Source organism: Lithobates pipiens, unplaced genomic scaffold (assembly GCF_037356315.1).
Source record: "Lithobates pipiens isolate NorthernLeopardFrog02 unplaced genomic scaffold, aLitPip1_a1.2 Scaffold_8, whole genome shotgun sequence".
NCBI classification, from domain to species: Eukaryota; Metazoa; Chordata; class Amphibia; order Anura; family Ranidae; genus Lithobates; species Lithobates pipiens.
Genome location: NW_027507903.1, coordinates 681593178 through 681618058, shown reverse-complemented (window position 1 = coordinate 681618058; position 24881 = coordinate 681593178). Strand labels below are relative to the sequence as shown.

The window sequence follows — 24881 nt, the reverse complement described above, 5'->3', positions numbered from 1 at the left end:
CAATCAATAAGTTATAAGAATAAACGGACTTACATGGTAGAAGATCCGAAGTGTGAGGTATAAATCTCTGGGGAACTGATCAATGCCTAGAGAAGGTGGAAGTCAATTTCTACACGGGAAGAGATCAGAGGAGGACAAGGAGGAGAAGATCAGAGGAGGAGATCATAGGATGAGGAGGAGAAGATCAGAGGAGGAGGAGATCATAGGATGAGGAGATCAGAGGAGGAGGGGGAGGAGGAGGAGACCTGAGGAGGAGGAGATCGGAGGATAAGGAGGAGATCTGAGGAGGAGGAGATCATAGGATCAGGAGGAGGAGAACTGAGGAGGAGGAGGAGATCATAGGATAAGGAGGAGGAGGAGAAATGAGGAGGAGGAGATCATAGGATGAAGAGGAGGAGATCAGAGGAGGAGGAGGAGACCTGAGGAGGAGGAGATCGGAGGATAAGGAGGAGATCTGAGGAGGAGGAGATCATAGGATCAGGAGGAGGAGAATTGAGAAGGAGGAGGAGATCATAGGATGAGGAGGAGGAGAACTGAGGAGGATGAGGAGGAGGAGATCATAGGATGAAGAGGAGGAGATCAGAGGAGGTTGAGGAGATCTGAGGAGGAGGAGATCATAGGATGAGGAGGAGAACTGAGGAGGAAGAGGAGGAGGAGATCTAAGAAGGAGGAGATCATAGGATGAGGAGGAGGAGAACTGAGGAGGAGGAAATCTGAGGAGGAGATCATAGGATGAGGAGGAGGAGAACTGAGGAGGATGAGGAGATCTGAGGAGGATAAGGAGGAGGAGATCTGAGGAGGATGAGGAGGAGGAGATCTGAGGAGGATGAGGAGGAGGAGATCTGAGGAGGATAAGGAGGGGGAGATCTGAGGGGGGTGAGGCAGAGAAGATAATAGGATGAGGAGGAGGAGATATGAGGAGGATGAGGAGGAAGAGGAGATCATAGGATGAGGAGGAGGAGATCAGAGGAGGAGGAGGAGGAGGAGATCAGAGGAGGATGATGAGTAGGAGATCAGAGGATGAGGAGGAGGAGATCATAGCAGGAGAATATGATAAGATGAGGAGTCCCAGGGAAAGGCGAGGATCGTACAATATCTGGGATGTCCCGGGACGGGCAGAGGAGATCAGAGGATGAGGAGATCATAGGATGAGGAGATCTGAGGAGGAGGAGGAGGAGATCTGAGGAGGAGGAGGAGATCAGAGGAGGATGAGGAGGAGGAGATCTGAGGAGGAGGAGGAGGAGATCAGAGGAGGATGAGGAGGAGGAGATCTGAGGAGGAGGAGGAGATCAGAGGACGGAGAACAGAACTTTCCCAACGTTGTAGTTGCCAACATTTAAAGAAAAGGTTTCCTTGGATGCCAGGTGTTCAGCAAGCTACTGTAGGCAGAGAATGCACTTTAATTAGAGGCGGGGAATTAATTTAAAATGGGCGTGGTTCTACAACAGGTATATCATTAACCCATTGTATAACTGAGTAGTAAGATATTGTATACATGGGAAGGTCCTAGATCGTGATAAGGACAGACACACAGCCAGGAAGATAAGGTGGCACCTGTGGTATAAGCTGGTTGGGTAAAAGGCTTTTGTAGTAAAACAAATCCAAGGACACTCTGAATCAGTTGCTCGTGCGCCCCTGTTTGTAGTGACGCCCCCTGGAGTGCCGTCCGATTGCTGGGATTGTGAAAGGTCTGCAGCTCCCAGAGGAGGGAAGGAAAAGACTCACACAATGAGATTCAATGATTGTGTCACATGGGAGAGTCCGACACGTAGAAAACTCTCATACTTCAATAAAACTCTTCCGTTACATTCACCTCCAACGACCACGTAGCAACCAGTAATTGCCCTTGTAATACCTGAAATGCTTTGGTCAGATGCAGTGGTGGCCGGGCGGTGCTCAACATTTTTTGTGGGGGCACAAACAAGCTGAAAAATTCAGAAAAAAACACCATCAAATGCAGCCACTGTGCCCATCAATTGCTGCCACTGTACCATCAAACGCAGCCACTGTGCCATCAAATGCAGCCACTATGCCCATCAATTGCTGCCACTGTACCATCAAACACAGCCACTGTGCCACCAAACACAGCCACTGTGCCCATCAATTGCTGCCACTGTACCATCAAACACAGCCACTGTGCCATGAAATGCAGCCACTGTGCCCATCAAACGCAGCCACTGTGCCCATCAAACGCAGCCATTGTGCCCATCAAACGCAGCCACTGTGCCATGAAATGCAGCCACTGTGCCAAACGCAGCCACTGTGCCATGAAACGCAGCCACTGTGCCATCAAAGGCAGCCACTGTGCCATCAAGCGCAGCCACTGGGCCAAACGCAGGCACTGTGCCATCAAACGCAGCCACTGTGCCATCAAACGCAGCCACTGTGCCATTAAGCGCAGCCACTGTGCCATCAAACGCAGGCACGGTGCCATCAATCGCCGCCACTATGCCATCAAACGCAGCCACTGTGCCATCAAATGCAGCCACTGTGCCATAAAACGCAGCCAATGTGCCATCAAATGCTGCCACTGTGCCATCAAACGCAGCCATTGTGCCATCAAACGCAGCCACTGTGCCATCAGATGCTGCAACTGTGACATCAAATGCAGCCACTGTGCCCATCAAATGCAGCCACTGTGCCATCAAACGCAGATAATGTGCACATCAATTGCCGTCACTGTGCCCATCAAACGCAGCCACTGTGCCATCAGATGCTGCAACTGTGACATCAAATGCAGCCACTGTGCCCATCAAATGCAGCCACTGTGCCATCAAACGCAGATAATGTGCACATCAATTGCCGTCACTGTGCCCATCAAACGCAGCCACTGTGCCATCAATTGCCACCACTGTGCCCATCAAACACAGCCACTGTGCCATCAATTGCCACCACTGTGCCATCAAACACAGCCACTATGCCATCAAATGCAGCCAATGTCCCATCAATTGCCGCCACTGTGCCATCAAACACAGCCACTATGCCATCAAATGCCACCACTGTGCCATTAAGCGCAGCCACTGTGCCATCAAACGCAGCCACTGTGCCATCAAATGCAGCCACTGTGCCATCAAACGCAGCCACTGTGCCCATCAAATGCAGCCACTGTGCCATCAAACACAGCTACAATGCCATCAAATGCCGCCACTGTGCCATCAATTTCCGCCACTGTGCCATCAAATGCCGCCACTGTGCCCATCAAAACAACAAAAACAAGCAAGAGACTATTCATTGTCTGGGAAAGTGTGCCAAAACCAATGTCTGACCAGCAGAGGGTGAAATGTGTGATGTAGAAACACGCAGCGACCCCACGGGGACACCGCTACATATAGACCGATCATTTCTTTGTCAGAGGGCAAACATACAAAATCAGCCAGGGGGGGGTCAAATACTTTTTTTCCTCTCGCTGTAGTAGAAAATAAAAAATACTGTTTTTTTTTTTCAAAACGGTCGACTTTTCATGTTTATAACGCAGAAAAAGCACAGAGGGGATCAAATACCACCAAGAGAAAGCTCTATTTGTGAGGGGGAAATTACGTCAGTTTTATTTGAGTACAGCGTTGAATAACAGCGCAATTGTCAGTTAAAGTACCGTAGTACCCTAATGCAAACAATGGCCTGATCATGAAGGGGGGTAAATCTTCTGGAGGGCAAGTGGGTACACAAATGATAAGTGTGCACCTAAACAAATCACAAATGTGTAAAAAAAAAAAAAAGTCCTAAAACCAATATAGAAAAAAATGAAGAATTAAAGATTACGAAGCAGTCCACCAAACGAATAATTGTATGAAAGGTTCCAGCCTTCCACCGATGATGTCCACCACAAATATGAATGAATGAATGAATTAATAATTTGTATAGCGCACAAAGCGAACTGAATCGCATCAAGGCGCTGTGCGGAGCTTTGTTGTCCAGCTTCTAGAAGAGGAAGGTCTTGAGTTTTTTCCTGAAGACCTGGATGAGCCTCTTACCGTAGTATGTTGATCCCTTATAACAGAGATCAATAACACATGTCGTTAACAAATGATTCCAGGCGTTCATTGGCCGTCCACGTCAGACCACCAACCATTGGTTTTTCCAGGCCGGATATCACCATGAACCGTATTGGGAAAAGGAACAGAGGGTAAAACTGCTGCTATGGCATTTTATATAGAGCCAGATACCACACTAATGGCAGAAAGTGAAGAAGAACTAAAGATTAAGAGACGAATGAAGGTGAAAGAGGAAAGCGCAAAAGCTGGCCTGAAATTGAACATTAAGAAAACGAAGTTCCTGGCAACCGGTCCCATCACTTCTCGGCAAATAGAAGGAGAAGGAATGGAAACAGTAGCAGATTTTGTCTTCCTAGACTCCTAGATTGCGGCAGACGGTGACTGTAGCCATGAAATTTAGAGACGCTTGCTTCGTGGGAGGAAAGCAATGGCAAACCTAGACAACATTAAAGCAGAGACGTCACCCTACCGACAAAGTCTAGTCAAAGCTTTGGTATTCCCAAGTAGTAACCTATGGCTGTGAAAGTTGGACCATAAATATAGCACCCTGGAGTTTAGTTAAGGGGCTCCTCACAAATTTACTTGCCAAGTGTTATCTTGATTGATTGATAGAGATCTATTGATTTCTCCCTAAGATTGGTCTTTTTGTACTTTTCTCTTTACCACTTGGTGGCCAGGCACTTGGTGGTATTAGATATGAGAAGGACAACTCGAGGTCAAGTTATGGATACATGGGGTATCTCAGCCAATGAGCAAGGGTTTTCTTGAATCCCTTAGCCTGCTGGGGGAGCCTATATATTTGGATGAGGTCAGGTGATCCAGGTTGTGTGCCACCTGGACGTCTGTCTGGGTGGACGTGTGTCGTATGCCCCTGTCATTTTTACTTCCAGATTCCGATAAGTCCCCTTCCCCGAAGACCCTCACAACCACCGGGCAAGGGTTGTGGGCAAGAGGCTCTTGTCCCTATCAACATGGGGACAAGGTGCTTTGGGGGGGACCCCAAAGCGCCCTCTCCATGTTGAGGGCATGTGGCCTGGTACGGTTCAGCGGCCTGCCAGGTTGCGTGCTTGGATAAGGGTCTTGTATAGATTTTGAAGGGGACCCCTACGCCATTTTTGTTTAAATTTTAGCATGAGGTTCCCCTTAAAATCCATACCAGGCCTGCTAGGCTGGAGATTGGGCCTATCCCAGGGACATCTGGCTGCTAGGCTGTGTGAGGGCCTATCCAGAAGTGAGAGAGCAGCGCAGCTTGAAGTCCAACCAGAGGTAGAAGGGAAGCTTTCGCCACATAGGTACCAATCGCCTTTACCAGGGACCACAGTGAGTAACTGAAGCAAGTACCGGAACCACATTCTCACCGAAATGGCACGGTGAATATTTGGGAAACTTCAGGCGGTGATCAAGTCAGGGACCCAAACAGCGGAGGAGACACTTGCAGAGCAGCCTTGTACATCAAGCCAAGGACAGAGCCGGTTAGCAGGGGTGAAGCTTGAGAAGTATCTGGAGTGCCAAGCTAGGGACCCAGCAGGGAAGCGTGGGTGACACTTGAGGGAGATACCACCGCCAACCTTGGAGGAGCTCCAGGGATTCAGAGTCAGTGAATCATTGGGTCTAGTGAGAGACCAGGAGCTCAGTGTTGAAGAGCTACAAGGAGCAGTTGTAGTGGAGCTGAAAGAACTGTTACATTTGAGTTAGAGACTGGTAAAGGACTGTTACCATAGGAGACAGCATTCCCGCAAGTGCAGATGTGGCTTCTTGCTGGGGGCCTTTCCCTGCAGGGCTGTCCTCCCATTGAAGTCTCGGAGTTCGCCAAATTTAGAACATTATGGGGCGTTCGCAGAAAATTTGAGAGCCCGTCGAACGCCCCATAATGCACTGCAAGATCGTCAATGTGAGAACACAGTGCATTGACGGCTGCTGATTGGCTAAAGCATGCATCTGACCTGCATGCTTTGGCCAATCACAGCACACTTTGCTGTGAGAGCCACGATTGGCCAAAGGCAGGGTGCCTTTGGCCAATCATGGCTCAGCGGGCTGAGTCCACACCCCACGCTATGTAAGGCTGCTTACATAGCGGCCGTGCATAGTGTAATGAATAAGAGCACCAAAATTACATTTCTAAAGGAAAAAATGTAGTTTAAAACTGCTCGCAGCTGTAATGTGTTATCGGATCCTGGCAATATACATAACAATCATTAAAAAAAACGGCATGAGTTCCCCCCTCCCAGTTCATTACCAGGCCCTTCAGGTCTGGTATGGATTTTAAAGGGAATCCCACACCAAAATGTAAAAAAAAAATGGCGTGGGGGTCCCCTCCAAAATCCATACCAGACCCTTATCCGAGCACGCAACCTGGCAGGCCGCTGAACTATTCCAGGCTACATGCCCCCCCCCCCCCCCAAAGCACCTTGTCCCCATGTTGATAGGGACAAGAGCCTCTTGCCCACAACCCTTGCCCGGTGGTTGTGGGGGTGTGCGGGCAGGGGGCTTATCGGAATGTGGAAGCCCCCTTTAACAAGGGGACCCCCAGATCTTGGCCCCCCCTGTGTGAATTGGTATCGGGTACATTGTACCCCCTACCCTTTCACCAAAAAACGTGTCAAAAAAGTAAAAATTACAGGAGACAGTTTTTCACAATTCCTTTATTTAAAAAACAAAAAAAGTGTCCCGCAATGTCCATCCATCTTCAATCATGGTGCAGACGGACCGGAAAAAAAAAAGGAAAGTGGAAAAACTCTGCCTCCGTGGGAGGCTTCCCGCTGACTGCAGCCTTTTCGCAATGACAGCTGTTATATAGCTGAGGGCAGGGCCACAAACGTGTGACCCCACCTTCTCTTACATCAGAAGGGGCGGGGTCACCAGGTTACGTCACCGAGTGGCCCCGCCATTGGCTATATAAGAGCTGTCAGCGCGAGAAGGCTGAAGTCAACGGAAAGGCTCCCACGGGAGGTTGAGTTTTTCCGTTTTTTGTTTTTTTGCGGTCGTCTGCGCCATGACTGAAGGTGGATGGATATCGTGGGACACTTTTTTTTTTTTAATAAAGGTATTGTCAAAAAGTGTCTCCTGTCATTTTAGTTTTTGACACCTTTTTCGTGAATGAGTAGGGGTACAATGTACCCTCCCCATGTTGAGGGCATGTGGTCTGGTATGGTTCATGAGGAGGGTTGCTCTCTCATTCCCTCCTCTCTTTTCCTGTGGCCTGCCAGGTTGCATGCTCGGATAAGGGTCTGGCATGGATTTTGGGGGGGACCCCCATGGCATTTTTTTGATTTTGGCACGGGGTTCCCCTTAAAATCCATACCAGACCTCTCAGGTCTGGATTTTGAAGGGGACCCCCACGTCATTTATTTTTAAAATTTGGTGCGGGGTTCCCCTTATTATCCATACCAGACCCTTTCTGGTATGGATTTTGGGGGGAAACCCACAACATTTTTTTAAAAATTTTGGTGCAGGGTTCCCCTTTATATTCATACCAGACCCAAAGGGCCTGGTAATGGACTGGGGGGGGGGGGGGGTCAATGATTTTTATCTATATTGCCGGGATCCGACAATACATTACAGCCGCAAGCAATTTTAAATGACATTTTTTTCCATTAGAAATGTAATTTTGCTATGGTACTGTTATAAACGCAGTGAAGATGCGCCACTTTACAGGCAGACTAAGGGGACCCCCAGGCACGATAGTTAAAGGAATATTTCATTTTTGTTTCACTTTAAGCATTATTAAAATCACTGCTCTTGAAAAAACTGCAATTTTTTAAACTTTTTTTGCATTGATACATGTCCCCTGGGGCAGGACCCGGGTCCCCAAACACTTTTTATGGCAATAACTTGCATATACGCCTTTAAAATTAGCACTTTTGATATTTCGCGTTCGGTGTTCGCAGACATTTTTTGCCTGCTTGCATGATCTGCTGTCAACCGAACCGGGGTGCGTGTTTGGCTCATCCCTACACATAGGTTTGACTTGATGGACTTGTGTCTTTTTTTCAACCTCACCTACTATGTAACTATTGGAGAAGACTCTTGAAAGTCCCTTGGGTGGCAAGAAGATCAAACCAATCGATCCTGAAGGAAATCAACCCTGGATATTTACTGGAAGGACAGATCCTGAAGCTGAACCTCAAATACTTTGGCCACCAAATGCGAAAAGAGGACTCAAAACATGGAAGGAAAAAAGGAGAAGAGGATGACAGGATGGATAGATAGCACCATCAAAACAATGAAAATGAAGTTAAGCAAACTCCGGGAGGCGGTGGAGGGCAGAAAAGCCTGGCACGCTATGGTCCATGGGGTCACGAAGAGTCAGACACAACTAAACGACTGAACGACAACAAATCTAACAACACACAATACAAATGCTACACCATCTAAGCCTCTGCAAGCGTGATAACATCACAAGTCGAGCCTCCCCCAACGCGTTTCGTGTCAATTGTCAGGGGAACAGGACCATCCTGTTGATTTGGTTTCACAGTAGGCAACGTTTTTTTTGTTGCAGGATTTGGTTCCTTTATCTGTGACTTCATCATCATTCCTTCTGATAATTTTCTGTCTGAGGATGGGTGGTTGTCTGAAAGCCAGTATTGGGGGTTAAATATCCCCCCCCCCCCAAAAAAAAAAAAAAAAACAACCAGACGTAGACTACCATTCCTCCATTGTGCATAATCCAATTGAAATGCATGACACATCCAGGTAGAAACTAAAAATATACAGCTTTATTATTAACCAGTTCCTGTCTGGTCTATAGACAAATGATGACCGGGTGGGACATTCACTGTTCCGGATATGACATCCTCCCAAAATGCAACTTGCGCGCACCCCCGAGGGCCGAGCGGCTGCGCAATCTGTCACCCGTTGTGTCCACCGGACCGGTGTATTAGTCTCTGCCGGTACCATATGATCACTCTGACCAATCACAGAAGATCACATGACACTTGGACACAGTGGATGGCCTCCTTTCAAGCCATGCATTGTGTTCTATTGCGTTGATCTCTTTGATTGGTCACAGCAATCACATGGTACAGACAGGGCAAACTACAGCCCATCATGCGATTAACGATTGGCCAATCACAGCTAACCACAATAGTAAACACTCAATGAATCCATTTCATTCAGTAAATATGGTTGCTTATCACAGTGAAATTGACCGGCATAAGCAATAATAGTAAGTAAAAAAAAAATCCTGATCACTTTCCCAGAGTAATACAGTTTTACTATGGTAACACTGTATTGCTCTGGCCACAGTAAGTTATAAAATGAAATAGTTAAAAACAGAAAAATAATGTAATAAAAATTTTGATAAATTTTGAATTTTTATACATAGTGTGACAGCGCTGAAAGCTGAAAATTGTCATCATCATTATAATATTTTTTTTTGTGGTAGCGGTTGGTATGGCCATCAGATCTAAGCTCAGAGCTCCCTCTTGTGGTTGGATGGACACGTCTGCATCCCTCCGATGTATGGAAACGGTGACACATGCAGAGAAGTCGTCATTATAGGTGACAAAGCTAACCTTCCTAAATCCAGACTCTCTGTATCAGTCTAATGAAGGATGCCTAGAAGATCCTAGGCGCTATCTGCGTTTTACTGATCATATCAAGATCCACAGATCTCCTGATGGATGGGGTGTGATTAGTAAAACGGAGATTGTGCCTGTGGTCTTTTTATAGGCATTCTGGTAGGCAAAGTAGGTTTATCTATACAGGCCAACAAGCCAGACTGAAAAGAGCACAAATGGTGAGGAAATGGAGATGGCAACATGAAAATAATGTGTCTGAATTGGCCGGGTGTGGGAAGACCTCATCCAGCAGGAGACCCGAAGATCCTCAAATGATCAGCAAAACACAGATTATGCCTGTGGTCTTTTTTATAGGCGTTCTGGTAGGCAAAGTAGGTTTATCTACACAGGCCGACAAGCCAGACTGAGAAGAGGACAAATGGTGAGGAAATGGAGATGGCAACATGAAAATAATGTGTCTGAATTGGCCGGGTTTGGGAAGACCTCCTCCTCCAGCAGGAGACCTGAAGATCCTGAAATGATCAGCAAAACACAGATTATGCCTGTGGTCTTTTATAGGCGTTCTGGTAGGCAAAGTAGGTTTGCCCACTAGGCCATCACTAATGAGATATGTTGATCCTGAGTAGAGATAGTTCACCATTTAGACATTGATCGAAAATATGATATATTCTCCTCATTCAGACCTGAGATCACAGCATCTGAAAGAGGAGTACTATGATGGGGGGGGGGGGGAGGGGTGACAGACCGGACACAGGCTTTTTGAGAGGACTGAATGCGAGCCTCTTGCCGACTGATTATGGGCCCTGGATTTTAAGGGGCACAGGGTGAATGAGAACCCCACTATAATCTGTGCTAGTCAGATTCAATGCTGTATATATGTATATATAATGTGTGTTGTCTCATGCTGTTGGGACACACACTGTCAGATGCTAATGTCATCAACTCCAGCCACCTGTCTGTTGTGTAAATGAGTCTAGTCTGGCTTGTAAGGACATTCCAAATGTTGTTGTTTGTGCTAATTAATCCTTTGTTTATGTTTATAGTAATGTTTATTCAATTGTGAGCTAGGAGCCGAAAAGTCGTATCCCTTCAGTCAAACTAGTCTGAGTGTTGATTAGATAATTAGCTCATGCTAATTAGGTTAGGTTTTAGTCACTCCGCTGTATATATATTTTGTGTGAGATCTCAAATAAAGGTCATTCCTGATGTACTCCTAAGACTGGTGTCGTCTAGTGCTTGGGGGTTCCTATAGCCAGATCAATTGGACTTGTGTTCCAGGACTTAGGAAGCGGTATATAGATGAAAGCACTCAATCGGAGTGTCGGATCGGTTCCGTCACAGGGGGCATTGGCGGTGTAAAGGGGTGTTTGCCCACAAGACCTGTACTAATGAGATATGTTGGTCCTGAGTAGAGATAGTTCTCCACTTAAACATTGATGGAGGGTATGCTATATCCTCCTCATTCAGACATATAATCACAGCATCTGAAAGAGGAGAACTGGGGTCAGGATGTTAATAGGGAATTTGCCCACTAGGCCACCACTAATGAGAGATGTCGCTCCTGAATAGAGATAGTTCACCACTTAGACCTCAATGGAGGGTATAGTATAGCCTCCTCCTTCAGAGCTGAGATCACAGCATCTGAAAGAGGAGTACTGTGAATGGGTGAGGGGTGTTGGTGGTGTAAAGGAGTGTTTGCCCATTAGGCCAGCACTAATGGGCAAATTTCTGATGTTTCTGATGATATTTTTATATAATATTGTAAATAAAAATGTTCTTGCATTTCCATGAGTCTGCTGAACTCAGACAAATGCAGAAGGTAAAAGGCCCATCCAAGTATTTAGAGAATGTTGTCTTGGGGACAATTCTCACCGGGACTGGTTGGGCCTATTCACACCTATGTGCTTTCCCTTCTTGAGTAGGGATGAGCCGAACACCCCCCGGTTCGCACCAGAACCTTCGAATAGACCTAAAATTCATACGAACTTTAGAACCCTATTAAAGTCTATGGGACTCGAACGTTCAAAATCAAAAGTGCTAATTTTAAAGGATAATATGCAAGATATGCAACAGACAACACCAGCAATAAGGGGTATCTTCAAGTGTATACTGTGCTGGAGGCACACAACACCCACTTTAACTCCTGCAGATGACTGTATTAGAGAACACCAGCAATAAAGGGTAGATACAGGTGTATATTGTGCTGTGCTGGAGGCACACAACACCCATTAACTCCTGCAGATGCCTTTATTATAGAACACCAGCAATAAAGGGTAGACACAGGTGTATACTGTGCTGGAGGCACACAACACCCACCCACACAACACCCACTTTAACTCCTGCAGATGACTGTATTAGAGAACACCAGCAATAAAGGGTAGATACAGGTGTATATTGTGCTGTGCTGGAGGCACACAACACCCATTAACTCCTGCAGATGCCTTTATTATAGAACACCAGCAATAAAGGGTAGACACAGGTGTATACTGTGCTGGAGGCACACAGCACCCACCCACACAACACCCACTAACTCCTGCAGATGCCTTTATTATAGAACACCAGCAATAAAGGGTAGATACAGGTGTATACTGTGCTGGAGGCACACAACACCACTTTAACTTTAAGATGCCTGAGAAAAGAACACACTGCCCTTGCCTATCTAGCTCTTTCCCTGCACGCTGGAACACACTAAACAAGGCCGCTGCTCTGGTGGCCTTATATAGTGCGGGGCGTGTACTAAACCCCCTGAGCTATAATTGGCCACTTATGGCTCTCCTCGCTGCCGGCGCTGTGATTGGCCAAGCATGCGGGGTCATAGTGCATGCTTGGCCAATCATAAGCCAGCAATGCACTGCGATGGCGTAGTGCTTTGTGGGCCGTTGGTGCCACACGAATTTGGTGCAAACGGTCCACAAAGTTCTGAATTTGCTGAACAGACGAACGGCCGATGTTCGAGTCGAATATGCGTTCGAGTTGAACACCGAGCGCATCCCTATTCTTGAGGTGTTTTCCAATTGAATCAAAGAAAGAAACGTCGGTGCCAATCAATATGTATTGTTGTGCGGCCATAACACACATCGCCATACACATTGTATATACTGTAAAGCCAACACGTGTCAGAAAGAATATCAATGTAACAAAATGTGTGTGTTGATGCGTGTCTTCATTGAAAATGCATTCATCAAAAATGGAAAAGGTGTAAATCCAACCTAAGTGGTGGAGAAATCCAAAGTTTTGAGTCAAAGGAATAGAAGGGAAATCTTCTAACGGGACGCTTGTTCTGGTCACAACTGTCTTAAACTGGCCATAGTCCAGTAGAATTTAATTTGAATATTCATAAGGAAATTCACAGCTCATTCCTGGTACCATTATGGACCTGACACATTTTGTATGAGAACCTTGAAAATTTTTCTTTGATTGCCACTGATAACACAATTTGGCCATAGTGATTGCAGTGGTGCGCCCCGGTATTAATCTACATGGAATGCTCAAAGGTTCCTCACTCCTCCTGTATTTCACAATCCTAGCAACACCCCTGGCCTGTAGGATGTACATGTCAGCGGCACACACTTTTTCTTAATTTTCTGATTAGGTTACACTTAATGATGGACTTACTATGGTCTTCAGGTGTGGAACAATCAATTCCTACAGATATGTGGATCCAATAATGCAAAGGCCACCTTTTTCAAATATAAGATTTACACTACAGACTAGATAACATTTAACAAACTTTATTACAATGAGGTTTTTAAAGAGATGAGAAATTTAAGAGAGATGATCTTCTGGGTGCCACTAAAAAAAATTACTTAGCGTGACCACTGTGGCACTTAGACCTCAAGTTGCTGAAGCTAGAAAATAACTACTTTGTGACTTAGTGCAGCATTTTTAATTTTTTTTTAAAGCATATTATATTGGCACAGTAACACGTAACAAAATCAGTATTCCATCATTCGAAGCATGAATTCAGCAGCCTTACGTTAGAGGAATAAATAACACGCCAAATCCTGTCCATCCATGCCATCAAGTAGAAGTCTCTTTCCACCAGGAAGTCATTGTCTTTGGTAAGTTTTGCGAAGCGATCCATCCCCAAACCAGTTGGCTGGTATCTCTCTTAGGAAGTGATGTGGAAGTCTCAAAAACTGGCTACAGTAGACTGGAACAAACTTTAGGAAGGAGATGTCTGATCGCGTTAAGCAGTCTCTCAATATTCTCTCTGATGGGCTGGTATCTCTGTTATGAATGGGATTCCATGAATGAATAGTTGTCACGCTTACCCCCAACGCAGTTGGTCAGACACTATAGCTGGCTTCTGTGTTGTTCATCCATAGCAGCCCCCTTTCCCATAAGGCAAGCAGGCCTACCGGTACTCGGTTGCCCCCAGGACTTATACACAATGCTATGGTATCTGGCCACCAGGCCGGGGCATGCGTGAACTGAACAAACAGGTATTTGCGGTTGGCAGACAGGCAGAGTGGTTTAATGACAGTCCAGGTACAAATCAGGCAAGGTTTAGAATAGTCAGGGTCAAATAAGTAGTCAAAAAGCAGGCAGAGATCAGAGAGTAGTCGATATCCCATCTGAGATCATCAACGAGGGAATCCAATCTAGCAGAGCAGGGCAGACAACCAGGTAGGTTGGAGCACATGCAACAAATGCAATATCACAAGCATGAGACTGCAGGCTTGGCTGGCATAAATCAGGTTTTATCTCCATCCAGAAACTGGACACATCAATCACCTTGCAGGTGGACAGACAGACAAGGATGCATCATAGCCAAAACCAGGATTGCTGGAACTAGCAGCTATGATGGAGCAGGAATGCTACAAGCTCCTGACAATATTCCTTCTAAACTGGCTCTTGTGGGCTGGTATCTCTATTAGGTATGAGATCTCTGCTTGTGATGGGTATTCTTTTGAAACTAGCTCTGACAGGCTAGCATCTCCATTAGGAATGGGATGTCCACTTGTGATGAGGATTCCTTGAAAACTGTTACTGGTAGGCGTATCTCTATTAGAAATGAAAAGCCTGCTTGTGATAAGAAAACCTCAAAATCTGGTTCTGATAGGCAGGTTTCTCTACTAGGAATGAGATTTTGTGATCAGGAATCCTCAGTATGGCAGGATCAAAAAGAGAGTCTCGGTGTCCATCATCTGTGGTCAGTGGCGGCTGGTGCTCTAAATTTTTGGGGGGAGCAAACAAACTGAAAAAATACTGAAACCCCCCCTCATCAATTGCAGCCTCACTGTGCCCATCAAATGCAGCCACTGTGCCCATCAATTGCAGCCTTTGTGCCCATCAAATGCAGCCACTGTGCCCATCATATGCAGCCATTGTGCCCATCATATGCAGCCACTTGTGTCCATCATATGCAGCCACTTGTGTCCATCATATGCAGCCACTTGTGTCCATCATATGCAGCCACTTGTGCCCATCATATGCAGACACTTGTGCCCATCAAATGCAGCCACTTGTGCCCATCATATGCAGCCACTTGTGCCCATCAAATGCAGTCACTTGTGCCCGCAAAATGCAACCACTTGTGCCCAGTATATGCAGCCACTTGTGCCCATCATATAAAGCTACTGTGCCCACTGATCCCCCCCCACTCGCGGCTCTGGCAGCACCCCCAAATCCCCCCACGCGCAGCTCTGTCAGAGCCGAGGGGACTTACCGCAGCACTGCAGCAGCTCCTCTCCAATGCACCAGAGAGGCGGCGAACTCCACTTCAGCGCGTGTCTCCTCCACTCCTCTTCCTAAGTGCCAGGCATCCAATAGGGTGGCCTGGTGCTTTGGCCAAACAGGAAACAGGTCTGACGCCCTGCCTCCTGGTTGGCGGGGAGGAAGCTTAGTGTGAAAATAGCGAAAATTCATTCGCTATCGTCGTACAGAGAGTGCGTCCTGATCCCACCCTATTTTGAAGCCTATTAGAGCCTCTGGCTCTAATCAGGTGCTTCAAAAAGTACCACCCCCACCATGGGAATCCATGCATCCGGCCTCCTGAAAGGGGCCTGGCGCATGGATGGGGGAGCAGCGCCCGTGCACCCACAGAGCATGTGCCGCCACTGTCTGTGGTTAGCGCATGGTTATTAACCTTATATTTTGGCCAAAATATTATCTAAATTGAAGATTGAGGTGCATGAACCTAGACCAGCCTTAACACCAGTGGGCTACAGGACCATCATAGAGTAACTTCAGGGATAGGGACAAAGATTACATGAGAAGACCAGTTCACATCTTGAGGCTTCAACATCTGCTTAGTCGTTACTTGGACGGGTTGCCACGTATCTCCTTTTGTCATTAATCAAGGAATCCTGCAGCGGAGACAAGCACAATTCCAGTAATTATATTGTATATTGTTACCATTGGTGTGTTAACACTGAGACCCTCATCCAATACAATGCCCAGATATGGTAATAGTATGAACTAGCCATGAACACTTTGTTAGTATCTCTATGTGAGATGAATTCCCTATTCATATGAAGAAAACCTTTGACTACAATGACCTGACTAAACTTGGCAGCAAACACATGATAATATCAGGGGATAACCCAGCATGCACACCTAGGGTGGGAGTGCAGACAAAAATATTGATGGAACATAGGCACCCCCTCGTTCTCCAATATATCACAGATAGAGTCTCTCAGATAGGGAATAGAGGGCTCAGAACTCCATTGTAGGAAGTATGGAAAAGATGTGGCTAGACTCTGACTTTCACAAAGTCGCTGTTTTCACTGGGGGTCCAGGAGGTCCCTGGGGCTGCATTGGATCCACATTTTCAGAAGATGGTAAAGTTGGCCCAGATACTGATTCTTCTGGGGCACTGTAACCCATTGGTAATATATTCTGGCTAGCCTAGAACTAGTATTGACTGAATTCAAGAAGATTCAATCTGCTACCATCTGCCAAATGTACCACTGAGGTCTTGACATTTGTAGGACTTAAGCCCCTTTAAATGCGTATCCATAACCTTCCACCCATGACAGGCACCCCCCTCCAAAACCTGATCCCCACCTTTAACAAACCACGGACAAGGTATGGAGTAAATGGCCAACTGGCCTTAATTCATTAACAAAAATATATACTTTAATAAAATACCATAAATAACTTTCAATTGTAAACATTCCCAGCCTTTAAACGGGTCATGGGTACCAGCATAACAACACACTGGTCACTGCGAATGACTTCCCACTTTTTGACCTCTTGACCTCCAGACGGAATCCCCTGTCTCGGAGGCTATACCCAAACCATCGCAGTGACCTACCCCTTTTTAACCCTTCCAGGTTAACCCCTCTTAACCTGAAAGTACATTAACCACCCCCATCCCATGGATGGGTACAACAGTCTTTTCTACCTGAAACCTCCCCTTTCCTACTTAAAAATCCCCAAGCGCCGCCTGCAGCCCACCTCTATAACCCCCAACCTGACACACTCAATATAACCAGGGAGGGTGGGTGGGAATCGCTTCCTCCTCTGCTCTCTGAGTGAAAGCATGGTACGCCGCTATCACGTACCATGCCGTAGCTCCGCCTAACCCTACTTCTTAAAGCGGCCCGAGGCTGCTAGCTTAAATCGGCGATAGGGCTGTCCCTGCACCTGTCATGCTGTCCCTCCGCTGACCCCCCCCCCCCTTCAGGGGTGTATGGCTGCAGGACTCTCTTTCACGGGGTGGGAAATCTGCAATAGATTGCCAGCTAAGAGGTACTCTAAATAGCCCACTTAAATATCTTGTGCATTATTTTAGAGCGCAAGTCCCTACCCATGGAGCTCTGTCAGGGAATTCCTGTGAGACGTCTGGCACGTCGGAATGCGCACATGCGCAGCATTTCCAGCAGGATTGTGACCAGGCACACACATGCGTGCACAGGAATATGCGCACAGGCGCACGCACAGTACATGATGGCATCAGACGTCCTATTTAAGGATGCCTCTGCCCTTACTTAAGTGCTGTCTTTCAGCTGTTCCCTGTGTTCTGCGTTCATCTAGTGTGTTTCCCTTGTCGCTGACCCAACTTGCTCCTGACATGATCTTGGATCCTGCTTCTTACATGTCACGTTCCTGACCCAGGCTCTGTCCCTGACTTCGGCTCTGCTTATGATTCAGTACCTCGCTGTCCGCCCGTTCGTTGTTGACCCTGACTATTCCTGAGACCTATTGCTATACCAGTTCTACATATCCCTGAGTGCTTCTATCTCAAGTCAGCTGAGAGCCCTGACAAGCCTTACTTCCTGGACCAGCAGCACAAGTGGAGTACCCCTTTAACCACAGCTAGACTTCTGAGCACAGCTACTGTTCCTGTCCTGATTGTTTGCCAGTTGCTTCTGACCACATCTCCTGCTGCAAGCTCTCCTCTCAACATCTACTGCAACTTGTTTTCCTTCTGTCCCTCGGCACCCTCTGTTCCACTCTCAGTGGGGCCTGGGCTGGAGATACAAGAGAGGCCAACTTTGTCATTTTAGTCTCCTATCTAATACGTGAAAAGCTCAGAGAGTGACTGGGCTAGTAGGCATTTGTCTGCCATGTAATATTGAATATATAGTGTGTGACATATTATATATTTAACAAATTTTATTGAAATAGTATAGTCCAAATAAGGGCAAAAATGCACATCGATTTTACAATTGGCAACTGTCTACTGGCCATTTTCTTCCAGGTCTTTGGTCAGTGGGGGAGACTCATGTTCTAGAAGGGAGAACCAATAGGCAGGAGACCCATATTATGTAGGAGGCAAAGGGAGGGCACGGGCCCTTTTTTTTTAGAAGGGAGACTGTAGGAGGGCATGGGACACATTTTTTGGACTGGAATATGTGAGAGCAGATGGCCCATGCTCTGGGAGTTAGGGCAGATGGGCAGTAAACCAGTGTTTAGGATGTGACAGTGGTAGAGTATGGTTTTCTGAATCAGAGGATGAAAGACCAGGAGATATATTTTGGAAGATAGAGCAGATTAGCAGGGAACTGATGATTTGGAAAGGACAGTAGGAGGCCAGCAGAACCTAGTTCTGGATGGAGGCATGGGATGGCAGAAGACCCATGTTCTGGAGGATAGGGAGAATGGACAGGAGAACTGTGTCCTGGAAGAAAGGATGCATGGGAAGGAGAACCGTGTCCTGGAATGTAGTTGGATGGGCAGGAGATCTATCCTATGAAAGAGACATTAGGAGGGCAAGTGAATGGTCTTTTGGAAGGGAGAGTGAGAGGACAGAAGATCCATGTTCTGGATGGAACAGTGGCAGGGCACGGGGACCAATGTTCTGGAGGGTGAGGTGAATACATCAGATACACATTTTCTTAAAGAGGAAGTAAACCCTGATGGAGTTTACTTCCTCTTTGATTCCCTGCAAAGGTAAAGCATAATGGACTACTATGCATCGCATTTCATCGCATTGCATCGCATAGTAGTCCATTATGTGTCACTTACCTCACACAGGAGCCAGCGAAGTCACCGATGTCCCCTGTAGTTCTGAGCATCCATCTTCTTGGTGGGTCTCGATGCTCCGGCGCTGTGATTCGCCGGAGCAGCAATGACGTCACTCCCGCGCATTCCCACGGGAGCCGAAACTCACGGCATATCGCCACGATCTGCAGCTTACCCAGTGCGCCTGCGCGCCGCTGTCTTCAGGTAAATATCTCCTAAACCGTACAGGTTTAGGAGATATTTCTTGGACCTACAGGTAAGCCTTAATCTAGGATTACCTGTAGGTCAAAGTGGTTTGTAAGGGTTTACAACCACTTTAAGCCCTTGTACACACGGTCAGACATTCCGACAACCAAATCCGTCGGATTTTGTCCAACGGATTTTGTCCGAAACTGTTGCATACACACGGTCGGACAAAGTTGTCGGAAAATCCGATCGCTCAGAACGTGATGACGTTATTTCGTTACGACGGGACTACATTCACGCTAGTAGCCAATACCTTTGATGTAGAATTTAATGTAGAATTTGATCTGAGCATGCGTGGCACTTTGTCCGATCGGAATTCTCTACACATGATCGGAGTATGTCCGATCGGAGCATTTTGTCAGAAAATTTTACCAACAAGTTGGAAAACTTGGTCCAACAGTCCGATGGAGACCACACACAGTCGGAATATCCGACAAAACGGTCCGATCGGACACATTCCGTCGGAATCTCCGACCGTGTGTACAAGGGCTAATAGGTTATTAATAGCAGATTGGATGGACAGGAGGCTCATATCCTGGAAGGGACAATGTGAGCACAAAATATCTTTGTTCGGTAAGGTAGGATGGATGGACAGAAGAGTCACGTCTAGAAGGAATGGGGGGAGAGGACAAATGGCCTTTGCTCAGGAAGGGACAATGGGAAGCCAGAGATCTGTGTTATGGAAGGGATATTTGGAGACTAGGAGATTATCTTTGGAAGAGTCAGTGGTAGAGCAGGGGAACCATGTTCCATAAGTGGTGGAAGGTAGCGTGGATGACCTCTCCACTTGTGGGTGAACTAGTAAAATACAGAGGTTTTAGTATAGTTCATTTTGTGAGTGTTAAGCTACAGCACTGTTTTTATGTTTATAATAACTTAACGGAACCTTCCGGCTGATTGAGAGTATGAGGTGTGGTAAAGAAAACTTAACTTCACTTCAAATTATCCAACATGGATAGGGAAAAAAAAAAACAAGGATTGTCCTTTGCACAATTAATCCAAGTTTTGCAGATCCCCCTTAAGGCATATCAAGATCACTCCAGAGGCCGAGTATTTAATTTTTCAATGCCATTCTCCATATTTAGTTAAAATAAATGTTTTCTTGGATACATTTGCTCCCATGGAGCCTCACTGCACCCATCACCACTTTAACTTACATTCTCTTGCAATAAATAGATGGACAGAGGAATACACAGCTAATACACATACAGTATCTCACAAAAGTGAGTACACCCCTCTCATTTTTGTAAATCTTTTCTTTCATCTCTCCATGTGACAACACTGAAGAAATGACACTTGTCTACGATGTAAAGTAGTGAGTGTACAGCTTGTATAACAGTGTAAATTTCATGTTCCCTCAAAATAACTCAACACACAGCCAGTAATGTCTAAACCGCTGGCAACAAAAGTCAGCACACCCCTAAGTGGAAAGGTCCAAATTGGGCCCAAAGTTTTATTATTGTGTGGCCACCTTTATTTTCCAGCACTTCCTTAACCCTGTTGGGCATGGAGGTCACCAGAGCTTCACAGGTTGCCACTGGAGTCCTCTTCCACTCCTCCATGACGACATCACGGAGCTGGTAGATATTAGAGACCTTGCGCTCCTCCACCTTCTGTTTGAGGATGTCCCACAGATGCTCAATATGGTTTAGGTCTGGAGACATGCTTGGTCAGTCCATCACCTTTACCCTCAGCTTCTTTAGAAAGGCAGTGGTCGCCTTGGAGGTGTGTTTGGGGTCATTACCATGTTGGAATACTGCCCTGCGGCCCAGTCTCCAATGGGAGGGGATCATGCTCTGCTTCAGTATGTCACAGTACATGTTGGCATTCCGTTCCCTTAATGAACTGTAGCTCCCCAATGCTGGCATCACTAATGCAGCCCCAGACCATGACACCCCCACCACCATGCTTGACTGTAGACAAGACACACTTGTCTTTCTACTCCTCACCTGGTTTCCCCCACACACGCTTGTCACCATCTGACACCAAATAAGTTTATCTTGATCTCATCAGACCACAGGACATGGTTCCAGTAATCCATGTCCTCAGTCTGCTTGTCTTCAGCAAACTGTTTATGGGCTTTTTTTGCATCATCTTTAGAAGAGGTTTCCTTCTGGGATGACAGCCATGCAGAACAATTTGATGCAGTGTGAGGCGTATGGTCTGAGCACTGACAGGCTGACCTCCCACCCCTTCACCCTCTGCAGCAGTGCTGGCAGCACTCATATGTCTATTTCCCAAAGACAACCTCTGGATATGACGCTGAGCATGTGACCTCAACTTCTTTGGTCGACCACGGTGAGGCCTGTTCTGAATGGAATGGTCTTGGCCACCGTGCTGCAGCTCAGTTTCAGGGTCTTGGCAATCTTCTTATAGCCTAGACCGTCTTTATGTAGAGCAACAATTCTTTTCTTCCGATCCCCAGAGAGTTCTTTGCCATGAGGTGCCATGCTGAACTTCCAGTGACCAGTATGAGAGAGTGAGAGCGATAACACCAAATTTAACACACCTGATCCCCATTCACACCTGAGACCTTGTAACACTAACGAGTCACATGACACCGGGGAGGGAAAATTATTAATTGGGCCCAATTTGGACATTTTCACTCAGGGGTGTACTGACTTTTGTTGCCAGAGGTTTAGACATTAATAGCTGTGTGTTGAGTTGTTTTGAGGGGATGGCAAATTGACACTGTTATACAAGCTGTACACTCACTACTTTACATTGTAGACAAGTGTCATATCTTCAGTGTTGTCACATGAAAAAGATAGAAGAAAATATTTACAAAAATGTGAGGGGTGTACTCACTTTTGTGAGATACTGTATATTGGTATGTGCCCAATAAAACTGTTGCAGTAAATAGCACAGTGATGTAAAGAGAAGAATGGAGGTGTCCTTACCAGAAAGAAGCAGGAGGCCATTATCATGGCTTTCATCGTCACCTCCATGTCCATCGGAAATGTGACCGTGTACTGGTTCGCCTCACCTTTTATCATCCCCACCACATGCTGCTCGTCCCGAGATTTCACCTTAGGGGAAAAAGAGTCACAGAGGTGTCAGAGACAGAAACCTCAGGAGATATGGAGAAAAATTACAGAAAATAAGAACCATGGAAATAAGCAACCATCTAAATAATGGACAACATACAATAGCTTGAGATGATTTCAGTTGGGTGTACTAAATACAATAGGGAAGGAGATGGCGGTGGGTGGAGGCGATGACAGTTGGGTACACTAGATACAATAGGGAAGGAGATGGCAGTGGATGGAGATGATGACAGTTGGGTACACTAGATACAATAGGGAAGGAGATGGCAGTGGATGGAGGTGATGACAGTGGGGTACACTAGATACAATAGGGAAGGAGATGGCGGTGGATGGAGGTAATGTCAGTGGGGTACACTACATACAATTGGGAAGGAGATGGCGGTGGATGGAGGTGATGACAGTGGGGTACACTAAATACAATTGGGAAGGAGATGGCAGTGGATGGAGGTGATGACAGTGGGGTACACTAAATACAATTGGGAATGAGATAGCGGTGGATGGAGGTGATGACAGTTGGGTACACTAGATACAATATGGAAGGAGATGGCGGTGGATGGAGGTGATGACAGTTGGGTACACTAAATACAATTGGGAAGGAGATGGCGGTGGATGGAGGTGATGACAGTGGGGTACACTAAATACAATTGGGAAGGAGATGGCAGTGGGTGGAGGTGATGACACTTGGGTACACTAAATACAATTGGGAAGGAGATGGCAGTGGATGGAGGTGATGACAGTGGGGTACACTAAATACAATTGGGAAGGAGATGGCGGTGGATGGAGGTGATGACAGTGGGGTACATTAAATACAATTGGAAAGGAGATGGCAGTGGATGAAGGTGATGACAGTGGAGTACATTAAATACAATTGGGAAGGAGATGGCAGTGGGTGGAGGTGATGACAGTTGAGTACACAAAATACAATTGGGAAGGAGATGGCAGTGGATGGAGGTGATGACAGTGGGGTACACTAAATACAATTGGGAATGAGATAGTGGTGGATGGAGGTGATGACAGTTGGGTACACTAGATACAATATGGAAGGAGATGGCGGTGGATAGAGGTGATGACAGTGGGGTACACTAAATACAATTGGGAAGGAGATGGCGGTGGATGGAGGTGATGACAGTTGGGTACACTAAATACAATTGGGAACGAGATGGCGGTGGATGGAGGTGATGACAGTTGGGTACACTAAATACAATTAGGAAGGAGATGGCAGTGGATGGAGGTGATGACAGTGGGGTACACTAAATACAATTGGGAATGAGATAGTGGTGGATGGAGGTGATGACAGTTGGGTACACTAAATACAATTGGGAAGGAGATTGCAGTGGATGGAGGTGATGACAGTTGGGTACACTAAATACAATTGGGAAGGAGATGGCGGTGGATGGAGGTGATGACAGTGGGGTACACTAAATACAATTGGGAAGGAGATGGCGGTGGGTGGAGGTGATGACAGTGGGGTACACTAAATACAATTGGGAAGGAGATGGCGGTGGGTGGAGGTGATGACAGTTGGGTACACTAAATACAATTGGGAAGGAGATGGCGGTGGATGGAGGTGATGACAGTGGGGTACATTAAATACAATTGGAAAGGAGATGGCAGTGGATGAAGGTGATGACAGTGGAGTACATTAAATACAATTGGGAAGGAGATGGCAGTGGGTGGAGGTGATGACAGTTGAGTACACAAAATACAATTGGGAAGGAGATGGCAGTGGATGGAGGTGATGACAGTGGGGTACACTAAATACAATTGGGAAGGAGATGGCAGTGGATGGAGGTGATGACAGTTGGGTACACTAAATACAATTGGAAAGGAGATGGCGGTGGATGGAGGTGATGACAGTGGGGTACACTAAATACAATTGGGAAGGAGATGGCAGTGGATGGAGGTGATGACAGTGGGGTATTTAGTATATGTATTTAGTTACAGCGCCTAGAGGCGATTCAGTTCGCATTGTGCGCTATATAAGTATTTCATTCATTCATTCATTCATTCAGGTGATGACAGTGGGGTACACTAGATACAATTGGGAAGGAGATGGCAGTGGATGGAGGTGATGACAGTGGGGTACACTAAATACAATTGGGAAGGAGATGGCAGTGGATGGAGGTGATGACAGTGGGGTACACTAAATACAATTGGGAAGGATATGGCAGTGGGTGGAGGTGATGACAGTGGGGTACACTAAATACAATTGGGATGGAGATGGCAGTGGGTGGAGGTGATGACAGTGGGGTACACTAAATACAATTGGGAAGGAGATGGCGGTGGATGGAGGTGATGACAGTGGGGTACACTAAATACAATTGGGAAGGAGATGGCAGTGGATGGAGGTGATGACAGTGGTGTACACTAAATACAATTGGGAAGGAGATGGCAGTGGATGGAGGTGATGACGGTGGTGTACACTAAATACAATAGGGAAGGAGATGGCAGTGGATGGAGGTGATGACAGTTGGGTACACTAAATACAATTGGGAAGGAGATGGCAGTGGATGGAGGTGATGACAGTGGGGTACACTAAATACAATTGGGAAGGAGATGGCAGTGGATGGAGGTGATGACGGTGGTGTACACTAAATACAATTGGGAAGGAGATGGCAGTGGATGGAGGTGATGACAGTTGGGTACACTAAATACAATTGGGA

The 24881-nt window shown here is 46.5% G+C and overlaps 2 protein-coding genes across 3 annotated transcripts in view; both read right to left on the bottom strand.

Annotated features, from left to right (window-relative positions):
- The window catches only part of LOC143962107 (phospholipid scramblase 1-like), a 69411-nt gene extending 68033 nt beyond the window's left edge, over positions 1-1378 (bottom strand). The window contains exon 1 of the mRNA XM_077471433.1: positions 34-1378. The gene's annotated coding sequence lies outside the window, so the exon portion shown is untranslated. The remainder of the gene's footprint in view (positions 1-33) is intronic.
- An 11848-nt stretch (positions 1379-13226) lies between these two features.
- Positions 13227-24881, bottom strand: part of LOC143962105 (phospholipid scramblase 1-like) — a 53205-nt gene continuing 41550 nt past the window's right edge. For both annotated transcript variants that reach the window (XM_077471432.1, XM_077471431.1), the window contains exons 6-7: positions 22072-22200; positions 13227-15822 (exon numbers count right to left, since the gene is read on the bottom strand). In XM_077471432.1, coding sequence (XP_077327558.1) covers positions 15766-15822; positions 22072-22200 — 186 coding nt within the window. In that variant the 3' untranslated portion in view covers positions 13227-15765. The remainder of the gene's footprint in view (positions 15823-22071; positions 22201-24881) is intronic.